At 47.8% G+C, this 12,340-nt stretch overlaps 2 protein-coding genes across 14 annotated transcripts in view; one reads left to right on the top strand and one right to left on the bottom strand.

Moving 5' to 3' along the window:
- Positions 1-12,340, top strand: part of LOC134409982 (major facilitator superfamily domain-containing protein 1-like) — a 319,448-nt gene that overhangs the window by 223,923 nt on the left and 83,185 nt on the right. The window lies entirely within an intron of this gene.
- MAPK8IP3 (mitogen-activated protein kinase 8 interacting protein 3) overlaps positions 1-12,340 on the bottom strand; it is a 72,350-nt gene that overhangs the window by 8,954 nt on the left and 51,056 nt on the right. For all 13 annotated transcript variants that reach the window (XM_063143602.1, XM_063143604.1, XM_063143603.1 and 10 more), the window contains 9 exons: positions 11,707-11,763; positions 10,097-10,267; positions 8,993-9,119; positions 7,400-7,495; positions 6,611-6,772; positions 4,100-4,265; positions 2,450-2,635; positions 1,839-2,025; positions 317-439 (listed from right to left, as the gene is read on the bottom strand). In XM_063143602.1, the coding sequence (XP_062999672.1) occupies positions 317-439; positions 1,839-2,025; positions 2,450-2,635; positions 4,100-4,265; positions 6,611-6,772; positions 7,400-7,495; positions 8,993-9,119; positions 10,097-10,267; positions 11,707-11,763 (1,275 nt within the window). The remainder of the gene's footprint in view (positions 1-316; positions 440-1,838; positions 2,026-2,449; positions 2,636-4,099; positions 4,266-6,610; positions 6,773-7,399; positions 7,496-8,992; positions 9,120-10,096; positions 10,268-11,706; positions 11,764-12,340) is intronic.

Here is a 12,340-nt window from a genome sequence, read left to right as displayed (position 1 = left end):
CTGGCAGCCAAATCATGGGATAATCCTGGGTAAGGCAACAACCCATGGCTTAATTAAACCATGGGTTGTCATTATCTGTGAACCAGATCTACGATTTACTATAGGACGCAGGCAGGTTTCACCCCAAGCTCCAAGAGGTAGTCCACCATAACTTTTCGCCTAACCAACTGCTTTTGTTCTGAACCCAGTTCTTGGTTCCCCCACCCCAGTGGTCTCTGGCGCCATGATGTTTTCAACACTCCTTCCCTAGAGACCTGAGTCCCACACACACTGATGGGTCCCCTAAGCCACCACTGCAGGCTGCAGAAAGTCATACCAGCCGTTCTGTGCTCCAAGCCACATGGTGGGGGCAGCACTAGTGGTCGCACCGGCTGCGTTGCCGTTTGCCTCTTGGTCTTGCGCTGCCGTGCTTGACTCTGTCTTTGGCTGTCCATTCTCACTGCAGGGAGAAGGAAGGTATTTTTTTTATGCAAGACCAGACTATTTCTCCATTCAGCCCAGTATTGTCTGCACTGGCTGGCAGCATCCATCCAAGATCTCAGGAAGAGAAGAGTCCCTTTCCCATCACCTGTTACCTGATCCTTTTAATTGGTGACACCAATGAACCTGCTGGCTTCAGTTCCCAACAGATTACTCACAGGGAATGTGGCCATCAGCAGCAAAAAGGTTGCCCACCCCTTTATTTGTGCCACAAAGTGAAGCAGCTAAAGCAGGACAAGGAGTGAATTCCAATCTGGGAAAGCTTTCAGGCCTGCATTCAATCGGTGGCCAGGGCCAAAGGTAGAGCAAGTAGAACCAAATTGTGGTTCTTACCAATTTTAAGACTGCTCGGAAGTAAGCAGGACAAGCCTCTGCATGTCTACTCAGAAGTAAGCAGGACAAGCCTCTGCATGTCTACTTAGAAGTAAGCAGGACAAGCCTCTGCATGTCTACTCAGAAGTAAGAAGGACAAGCCTCTGCATGTCTACACAGAAATAAGCAGGACAAGCCTCTGCACGTCTGCTCAGAAGTAAGCAGGACAAGCCTCTGCATGTCTACTCAGAAGTAAGAAGGACAAGCCTCTGCATGTCTACTCAGAAGTAAGAAGGACAAGCCTCTGCATGTCTACTCAGAAGTAAGAAGGACAAGCCTCTGCATGTCTACTTAGAAGTAAGCAGGACAAGCCTCTGCATGTCTACTCAGAAGTAAGCAGGACTGAATCACTCAGCAGCACTTTCAAATTAGATGGCACAGAGGAAGAAAACGAGGAAGTGGACGGTAGTGGCAGCGTCATGGAGGATACAGGCCCACTTGGAGTGAGTGAAGAATAATGGGGACATCTTGCCTAACAATTCCACAAAATGTAGAGCAGGCACAGAATATTATTATTGTTGCGATTATTATTAATTTGCAATATTATTATTATTATCATTATTAATTATTACTGTTAATGATTATTAATAAATATTATTGTTAGCTATTATTATTATTTACATTGATATCCTACGTTGCCTCCAGAGAACGCAAGGCAATAAGGACCCTCTTCCTTTCCATTTTACTCTCAAAACAACCCTGTGCAGCAGGTTAGGCCAAGAAGCAGTGACTGGCTCAAAGTCCCCCAGTGAGCTCCATGGTCGAGCGGGGACTAGAACCCGGGTCTTCCCAATCCCAGCCCCACACTCTAACCACAACACCACACTGGCTCTCAAAATTTAAGCCCAGCCCTACCAGGGCTTAGACCTCTCCTGCCCAAAGGCCCTACCCGACCTGCAATCTACGACTTTCGTTGGGCTCCCTAAAGCTAATGGGACTCCTCAGAAAAGACCCCGAAGGGCAGGCTCTAAGCAACGTTCCCCTACCTGTTCTGCCTCACAGATGCCTGAACTGGGGTCGGATCTGTAAAGACATGTTCAGTCAGCGGGCCCGTCCGGACTTGGGCCGGCTCCAATTCGTTGACACCGGTCTCCGGCACCTCTGTAGCCTCCGTCGCCTCCTCGGTGGACTGGGACGGATTGATCTTGCCATTGCTGACTGCAGGCACCTCGCCTAAACGGCAGACAAGGTAAAGCAAAGTAGAAGCCTTCATCAGAACGTTGATGGCCAAATGTCCACCCCTAGGCAAGTTTAATCGAGGGTTAATCTTGCTGATTTCAATAGGGTTTAGTCTTTTACCCCTGGTAAAAGTGTTTTCAGTCGAAACCAAACACACAAACCTTTTGTCTTTCCAGTAATTCCTTCCCCCCTCCACTTTGTTTCTTTTACCCCTCAATGGGTAGAAAATATTCCCATCAGCGCAATTCGATAGGAACGCGATTTCATTCTGTATTGAACCCATTTGCTTGATCTGTCTTTGTCCTATACAGTTGAATTTGAGATCACTTTATTAAAAACCTACAAAATGAATATATTAAAGGACGAAACCTGAAATAGCCCTTAGCTGCAATACTGCATGTGGCAGCACAAGACATACTCTGCCCTTTATCCAGGACTGGGGTGTCTCCGCGGGAGGAACAATTGCTGCTGGGTACGTTGCACCGGGTCGCGCAGCCCACCAAGGTAATGCCTGCCAAAACTCCATCCGTTCCTGAGGACTCTTCGGGATTGATGTCCCCTTCCAGGAAGATTTCTCCAGGAGGGTAGTCCGTGTCGCAGGCAGCTGCAACGAAGGGAAACGAAAAGTTCCAAGGTCAGCGGGTAACATCTGTGTTCAATAGGGGGCGTCGCTCAGTAGCAAATTGGCAGCCAGGGCAAGTGCTGTAACTTTTCCATGAAAAAAAAATATGCTGAAAAGGGCAACTAAAATGATCAAGGGGCTGGAGCAACGCCCCTTTGAGGAAAGGTTACAACAACAGCTGGGACTGTTTAGCTAGGGGGCGGGGAAAGAGAGTAAGGGGAGGTATGATAGAGGTGTACAAAATGATGCATTGTGGGAAAGAAGTGGACAGGGAGGCATTTTCCTCCCTCTCTCATAATACTAGGACCCAACAGGGTCACCCTATGAAGCTGTTTGGTGGGAGATTCAGGACGGATAAAAGGAAGGACTTCTTCACACAGCGCAGAGCCTTCAGCGTGGTGCCCCCCCTCCTGTGGAACTCCCTGCCTCTGGAGGTCAGACAGGCGCCAACCTTGTACTCCTTTCGGTGCCTCCTGAAAACATCTTTATTCCAAGAAGCCTTTCTTTAACGTGCAGCCTTGGATTTCTGATTTTTTGCTTCTTTTTAAATTTTGTTTTAACTGTTTTATTCTGTTTCATTTTACCTTGTACACCGCTCCGAAATGTTTCAATGGGGAGCGGTATATAAATATTCTAAATAAATAAATAAATAAATAAAAACGGTGGAATTCACTTTGGCAAGACACTGTGACGGCCACCCATTTGGAGGGCTTTAAAAGGGGGTTAAGAGAAATTCCCGGAGGAGAAGGCTATCAGTGGCTACTAGTCCTGAGGGCTATATGCTACCTCCAAGATCAGAGGCAGTAAGCCTATATACACCAGTTGCTGGGGAACATGGGTGGGAGGGTGCTGCTCCACTCATGTCCTGCTTATTGGTTTACTGTGGGCAGCTGACTGGCCACTGTGTGAACAAAATGCTGGTCTAGATGGACCCCTGGAGTGATCCAGCAGGGCTCTTCCAAACATTAAATGATTGCTATCCTCCACAGCTTCCTATACTATATATCTAGAGCAAGTTCCTCATATGATTTTCTGAGCTAAATGGGCTGTTACCAACATAAGAACTATCCATTCCTTAAAGACCAGAATTTCAATTATCCCTACGAAAAGATTAAGCCGTGCCAGGCCCAGGTCAGGATCGATAGTTTGCCCAGTGGTGTGGGACAGTTCCCCGAGCATCTGCACCCAGAAGGTTTCTACTGGAGGGCATATCCAAAATACATGGAAGTCAGTGGAGGCTGGTGGCTCTGATTTCAGTGGGGCTGTGAATCTGTTTCGGTTTCAGTCAGACTCAGCCAGGACTCCAAAGGGGCTCTCCAAGGTGCTGAACTCAAGCAGCTGGCTTCCAATTTAAAGGCAGCCAAATTCGGATCAGTGGCTCTCCTTTAAAAAAAAACCAGCAGCGCTGCAGGTGACGAGGCAATTCCAGGCCCCGTTTTCGCTTACCCGGGATGCTGGAGATGCAAAGCACGTGGGCGTTGCATACGGTGAAATGATCCACCACCGTTCCTGGCTGGTTGGCATCAATGATCACGACTTTGCTCGTGGACAAGGTGCTGGTGAGGATCCACACCCTGCTGGATGTAGCGTCCATCTCGTGCAGCTCTTTGGTCTGCCAAGAGCAAAATGGCAGAGGGGGCAGACAAGAGAGAGAGAGAGAGAGAGAGAGAGAGAGAGAGAGAGAGAGGGAGGATTAAAGGGAAAACGCCAGGGCTAAAAAGCTAGAGTTCTTTCACGGAAACTAGACCCTGCATGCTATGTAATTAGACTGCCTCGGGAGGTGTTTTTTCCTTTCCTGGAGGTATATACCTGATGGAGGTATATACCTGATGGAGCACCTCTCCTGGCACGAACTGCCCCATATGCTAAATTCAGTATCCAAGGCCCTGCTCCAGGTACCTCCTCCGAGGGAGGTTCGGAAGGCGGCAAAAAGGGAGAGGGCCTTCTTAGTGGTGTCCCTCCCCCCATTATGGAATGATCTCCCCGACGAGGCCCACCTAGCACCAACGTTGTTATCTTTTCGGCACCAGGTTAAAACTGCCTTCTTCTCTCAGGCATTTGGCAGCATGTACGGAGTTTTTAATCAGGTCCTGGATTGTCTTTTGCTGATTATTTTTTAAAAAATGTTTTTTGATATATGTTGTCTGCACGCGTGCTATCTGTTTATATTTTTCTACGTAAATGGCTTTTGTACTTTGTATAATGTATTTTAACGGTTTTTAATTTTTGTGAACCGCTCAGAGAGCTTCAGCCTATGGGGTGGTATAGAAATAGAATGAACGGATGAATGAATCCTATAGTTGAATCCTGCATTGCAGAGCCTGCATTGAGCAGAGGGCTGGACTAGATGCTGTCCAAGCCCCTTTCCAGCTCTGATGAATACGTGTAAGAGGCAGTTTGACCCTCTACCCAGCTCTGCAGTGAGCTGACCATGGTGCGGCTCTCCTTGAACAGGTCTTGACTCTAACCTTCTTGAGCCCCAGACTGGAATGGGATCATAATTTCCATTTTACAGATGAGGAAATGCAGCTGAGAGACAACGGCTTACTACAAACCATTTGGTGAATCCCTGGCTGAATCTCCTAGATCCCAAAGCCCAACCCTTGAGACACTGAACCCCACCTTGGGAAGTTCACTCTAGCTGAAAACATACTGTGGTTGTAGCTAGACGGGGCTTTATCCTGGGGTGATCCGCGGGATCATAGAATCATAGAATCATAGAATAGCAGAGTTGGAAGGGGCCTACAAGGCCATCTAGTCCAACCCCTTGCTTAATGCAGGAATCCACCCTAAAGCATCCCTGACAGATGGCTGTCCAGCTGCCTCTTGAAGGCCTCTAGTGTGGGAGAGCCCACCACCTCCCTAGGTAACTGGTTCCACCGTCGTACTGCTCTAACAGTCAGGAAGTTTTTCCTGATGTCCAGCCGGAATCTGGCTTCCTTTAACTTGAGCCCGTTATTCCGTGTCCTGCACTCTGGGAGGATCGAGAAGAGATCCTGGCCCTCCTCTGTGTGACAACCTTTTAAGTATTTGAAGAGTGCTATCATGTCTCCCCTCCATCTTCTCTTCTCCAGGCTAAACATGCCCAGTTCTTTCAGTCTCTCTTCATAGGGCTTTGTTTCTAGACCCCTGATCATCCTGATCATCCTAGTAGCCATCGATAGCCTTCTCCTCCAGGAATTTCTCTAACCCCCTTTTAAAGCCATCCAAATTGGTGGCCGTCACAGTGTCTTGCCAAAGTGAATTCCGCCATTCCACATGATGCACAGGGGATCCCGGGATCAGGGAGGCATCATCCTTCCCTTGTCCCAGGATCACACCCTCCCCTTTGGCCCTGTTTTTTTCGCGGTCCCAGGCTGAGCCCAAGACCGTGGAATGTGTGGCCGGGCGCCGTGGGTTGATCCGGCTCCGCGTGATTCCTCCCGAGGAGCCAGGAGGAGCGCTGCGCCCATCAGGGGGAGTGTAGGGGGAGTGGGGAAAGTACTTTAAATTTTTTAAAAAAACAGTTACCTTTAGCGCACGAGCGTTCGTGCGCTGCTGCCCCTTTAATTTCTTTTTAAAAATGGCAGGTGCGACGCCTCTCCTTCGGAGGTCGTTGCACGTCACGTATAAACAGAGGAGGGATCTCGCAATAAACACATTGCGGGATCTTCCATCCTCTGTTGCAGGCTAAACGGTAGGTCTAGCTAAGACCTCAGTCTCCTCCTGTGAAGCCCAAGTAACAGCCTTAAAACCACCATTGACACTTCCAGCAGAACCACAAATGCTTCACTATCCTTATTCAATGGGCATTAGAGTTAATTGAACAGCACTAAGCTGCACTGAAGTGCGTTTCATGCACTTTTAAGTGCGGAGTGGCAGCTTTTCTGCATATCCAGTCCTTGACAAACAGCTCAGGTCAGGATGCCTAAACATACATGCAAGAGAAGAGGACACCGGACAATCCTCCTTCCCAACCTTTTTCTTCTCTGGAGACGTGTGGTTATTCTTGGCGCTCTCTCCTTCCACTTCTCGGTCACAAGTGAGAGGGTCACATCCTGGATCTGGCTTCTGTCCGTTGCCAGGATCTGGTTCCACAGGCTTCCAACCTGTCAGATTGACACCAGCTGCACACCATAACTAAAAATGCAGAGAAGGGAGTTTGACTGAAGACGAGTAGAATTTGGGGGACACGGGGGGGGGGGGGGAGAGAACACACCTCTCTACTTGCAAATCCAGACAGTGGAAGCTGGTGGCTCCGATGTCAGTGGGGTACTGAGTCCACTCCAGGCTTCAGTCAGAACTCAAAAGGAGCTATCCAAGGTGCTGAACCTACTTTGGGGGTGGGTTCAGCACCTTGGGCAGCTCTTTTAGAGTTCTGACTGGTTCAGACTGAAACCCGGAGCGGATTCACTGACATGGGAGCCTGCAGCCTCCACTGGATCTAGATCTACCTTCTACCCACCCCTGCTGTAGGAAGTTCCCTAATTCTGGAGCGGCTCTGAGCATGCAGGCAATTGCTCCCATATAGGCTTTCTCTGCAGCAATGTCTACACCAATCTCTAAATGACCAAGTGTGGCTAAGTGCCACACAGGAGGTCCGGGGCAGAACCCGCAGCTCACTCCCACTCCTCCGTCTTCACAGGGAGGCTCTACTCATGGATAATGCCCGGACAGGGCTATCATGTGCAGCGTTGAAACCAGGCAGGAATCCCCGCTAAAATAAATGGGGGTGTGGTCGGTTTCTTGCACATCCTTGACGCTTACCTTCATGGTTGGGTCCTTCTCTACTAGAGGGCGGCAGTAGACAGGCACGGGGACGTTCTTCATCCGGTTGTCTTCTTGGCCGCCGTTGGGACTCAACTGTTGGGAGTGTAGAAGAGACGGCACAATCAATCCATATGGCAAAAATGTGATTTCGAGCTCCCGAATTACACAAGAAGACTCCTGTTGGACGGGCCCAAAGGTCCACCTTGTCCCCTCGCCCTGTTTTCCAGAGAGGCCAACCCAGAGAAATGATTTCATGTGTGTGTTTATACACCCATCCACACACACCCGGGGTGAGCGACACATACGGATCACATCCACGGGTCACTTATCCCTCCCCCTGCCCCCCATGAGGTCCCCACCGTGCCTCCAATTTATTTTTTATTTTGTTACAAACAAAATGGCGCTCCATGGTGGCTCTGAGCACTAAAAGAAATGGACAAAGCCAAATTGGTCCCTTTCAGCGCCCTGGAGGTGCTACAGAGTGCTAAAGGATCAAATTTAGCATTGTTTTATATACATATTTCTTCCTAGAGCAGGTTGGGGTGGAGAGTCAAAGATGACCCCTGCAGTTGCCCATCCCTGATATGTACACACATAAAACTTTTTAAAAATCTTATAGAGATATGTGAGGGTTTGTTTTTGCTATACGCTTGATGTTTGTTTGTTTTTTAAATGGAATACAAAGTATAGTAATGGAAAGACTACTGATGCCATTATAGCAACGTTGTATTTAAGCACTGGCATGGTAGTTCCTGGTGACAAGAAACGGCATAGAGGCAAGTGGGCAGGCTGGCGGAGGAGGGACAGAATGTTGGGTGCCAGAACTTTCCCTCTGGGATTCTGTCCGTGCTCAGAAACAAACGCACACTATCCAGGTCTTACACAGCAGAGTTAGTTTATTCGCTTCAGGCTTCTTTTTCAGTTCCGTGCAGTCCAGTTCCATTTTACAGAACTGAGAAACTATATACACATACATATCTACACAGTTCTTATCTACATTACAAACAGCTGTGGTCAGGCTAGCCTGGCCTCAAGGATCTTTGGTGTACTCTCATCCTTAACCCCTTAATGTCCTAAGAGCATCCTGGCAAGGTTCCCTGTACAGCTGCCAGTGTATCTCAAGGTAATTGCACACAGAGAGTCTTTCTCTGTTTAACCCTGAGATAGCCATACATACACAATTTTAATGACTAAGCAAGTATCTTACTTTTCATATACTTAACACAGAATGCCCCGTCCTTCCTCTGCATCCAGCAGAGAAATGCAATGGACCGCTGGAGGAAGGATGGACCTCTTTTTCCCTCCCCTGGCAGGCTAGGTTGAGGGCCTTCTCAGTGGTGGCACCCTAACTGTGGAATAGCCTCTCCAGAGAGGCTCGCCTGATGCCTTCTTTATCGTTTCTCTGGTGCCAAAGACTGCACAACAGCCGGGAAACTTTTGAAGAGGGAAAGGGGCGTGGCCCTCTGAGGGCCACAGGTGGGCTGGATTTGGCCCTCGGGTTCTGCATCCCTGCTCTACTGGGCTTCCCACTTGGGATGGACTCCCCGACACAGTCGCGGGATCCTCCCCTTCCCGCCAGATGAGCCCTACCTGCTTGTATTTGGCGGGAAGGCTCCACCCACAAGCCTGCAAGCGTCCGTCGTCGTTCCGCACATGCTCCCGGACTTGGCGGTACTGCTCCCGCTTCTGCTCCCGCCGTGCGGATGACGTGCAGTCACTGAGGAGAGACGCGGCGGGGTTACTTCTGAATCAATGGTTGGAAAGGAGAGTCAGAGGGGTCAAGGAAGCATTGCCATGGCCGCAGGAAGAGAGAGGAAAGCCCAGGCAAGATGTACAGGAAAAGCAGGAAAGAAACTCATGGCACTCGAGCGAAGAAACGGTTGAGACACACACAGAGACACACACACACACACACACACACACATATATGCACAAATTTCCTCTGAGGTGCCGTGTGTCTGTCCACAGCCCCAGGCATAATCTTGGCTTCTACGGCAATCAAAGTTAGCCCTCCTTTACCATTGGGTTTGCTTGGCAGTTGTGTGTTCGTGACTGAAAACACTGGGGCCTGCAATAAAATGTTACAGCGTATTCTTACCTAATAGGAATGCTGCTGTTCAGGGTTCCAGCCAGGCAACCATGCCCTTCTCTAGAAGGCCATTACATTCCCCCACCCACCAGTTTTCCATTCTTTTCTTTTGCAAAGTTCTTTTCTTTCGATCCCCACCGGGTAACCTGCACAATAAATCAAGTGTCTGTAACAGGGGATCATTGAGCCTGGTTGAATCTGGAATACATTCAGTTTTGAACTACTTTGTGGAAGTCTTCCTCCCTCCTTTGACAAATGTATTCTGTGCTTTTCAGCGCAAGTCCTTGAATAAATACATACTTCCCCTTTTTACTTTGGTTGACGCGTCTTACTGTATGGTTCGCTTTTACGTTTGGTACGGCACCCGTAAGCCTAACAAGACGAAGGGTGGGGCGTCATTTTTAAAAACAAGTACAAATGAAACGACGAACACGCGTAAGATAAGAAAAACGAGATTCTTGGGGTGACCAGAGTCCAACTCATTGGGGGATGTGCAGAGCTTTTGCCAACATTCAGTCAGCAGCGCATGCTTTTGAGCCACCGTTTGGGTTTCCCGCGAAGCCAAGCCGCAGCAGGGGTGTTAGCCAAAGTGGATGATAACTCACTCGTCCGGGAAGAACTCAAGGGTGCGGCTCCCGGCGGAGATCTGACACATGGTGTGGCTGCGGCGCTGGCTGAACCCAGCCGCCGTGGGAGATTTGTAGTGGATGTTCACCGACGGGTAACTCCGTTTCGCCGGCGGAGGACTGGAGGAGGAGCTGAACAGGCGGCTGAAGCTGGGGGCAAAGAAGGAAACCAAGGGGTGTTGAATTCTGACGATGATGATAATAACAATAATAATATTTATTTATTATCTGCCTCTCCCTCTGGATCGAGGCAGGGAACAACATGGAATACAAAATACTATAAAATAAATAAAATGGATTAAAACATATAAAAACTTGATATTCTTGTTTAAATGATGCTTTTGTTCTAATCTTTTTTTTTTTGGTTTAACTGTTTTATTGTTTCAAAAAAAAAAACCCACCACCCACAGACATACAAGCAAACCAACAACACAACAACATACAAACTTAAAAGGGGCTTCCGATTTTCTCCATAGCAAAGATATGTAACAATATTTTCTCTTACTCTATAATTACAAAAAAAAAAAAAAGTTCTCCCTTTCTATTATCTTAAAGTTTTCTTCTTATTCGTTGAATCCACAGTTAAAAAAATCATTTTTTCCTAATTCCCGCGTAAAGTCAATAAGAGGTTTCCACTTGATTATAAACCTAGATGTTGACTGGCTTTTGTTCTAATTTTGATAGCCATCTTCAGTGCCCTTTTTGGGGGGGTTGAAAAGGCGAGATATCAAGTATGTAAATCAAACACGCCATTGGAAAACTGAGGAACGTGTCATTCATTCCTATCAGAAAAATATAGAAACATATAGTTGGAAGGGGCCTATAAGGCCATTGAGTCCAACCCTCTGCTCAATGCAGGGATCCACCTCAATGCATCCCTGACAGATGGCTGTCTAGCTGCTTCTTGAAGGCCTCTAGTGTGGAAGAGCCCACAACCTCCCTCGTTAACTGGTTCCATTGTTGTACCACTCAAACAGTCAGGAAGTTTTTCCTGATGTCCAGACAGAATCTGGCTTCCTGCAACTTGAGCCCCTTATTCCGTGTCCTGCACTCTGGGAGGATTGAGAAGAGATCCTGGCCCTCCTCTATGTGACCACCTTTCAAGTATTTGAAGAGTGCTCTCATGTCTCCCCCTCAATCTTCTCTTCTGCAGGCTAAGCAGCAGAATGGCATCATGTGAATGCAAAACCTGCCCCGTGGTCCTGTTGCCAAGGTGGGGACGGGGCCTAAACTGAGAAGGACCCCTGTGGGAGAGCAGCATGACATATCCAGGCCCCTCCTTTGACCTGTTCACTCTCTTTGACCCAGCTGTAATAACAATGGCCATTGTGCTAAACCTGCTCCACCAGACAGCAGGAGGAGGTGGCGATGAGGAGGAAGTGTCCTGTGGTGGTAAAATGGGCAGGGATGTGACCATGGCCAGATCCAGCAGGCCTCCTCATATCCATGGTGTGTGGATAGGATTATCACGCTTTAGCCACTATAAACAGGCCGGTAGAATGGCTGTGCTTTCTGCCGACCAAGCAGAAAGCTCCTCACAATGCACACCTTCCTGCTTTGGACTCCTTCCAAGCAAGCCCATTACTTACAACTGCCAAATGGTGGACTTCTTTTTCTCCTGTACAGAAGGATGCTCTCGGGAGGCTCTGTGGACAAATACAACAGAGGAAACTTAAATGGTATATATACAGCAAGGCAACAGCTCTTCTTCCACTTCATCAGCTAGATGGACGAGACCAATGGCAAAGAAGTTAATTTGAGGTGGTTAAATCTGTTTCCCCCAGATCAGTGGTTCCCAATTAGCTAAGTACTGTGGACCCCTTGTTTTTCAAATGCCAAGCCATGGACCCCCTACTTTTGAAAAAATTGTTATCTCTATGGTAGTTACCTGTGCAAAGCAATTTTTTGGAGAAAATAAGGGGTAGCCCCTAATAAGAAAAGGATTTTAGGTATATTAAAAAAACAGACAATTTGTGATGTTTGTGATATTACCACGCAAAAATGACAATGATTTAGTTAGGAATATAAAAACTAATTTAATTTTTCTAACGTCTAGTTTACAATTGAAGAAATTATGACTTTTCTAGCAGCTACTAAACCTAAATGTGATGGGAGAAATCATGCCTCTTGTTGTCCTGAACAATCCCTTCCACATCCGGTTCAATGTTTCCTACCTTTAATCTTAAATCTGGATCAACATCGAGCCGATTTCTTTGCTTGTTC

Source organism: Elgaria multicarinata, chromosome 17 (genome assembly GCF_023053635.1).
Source record: "Elgaria multicarinata webbii isolate HBS135686 ecotype San Diego chromosome 17, rElgMul1.1.pri, whole genome shotgun sequence".
NCBI classification, from domain to species: Eukaryota; Metazoa; Chordata; class Lepidosauria; order Squamata; family Anguidae; genus Elgaria; species Elgaria multicarinata.
Note: the sequence above shows the minus strand (reverse complement) of the source record. Positions and strands in the feature narration are given on the sequence as shown.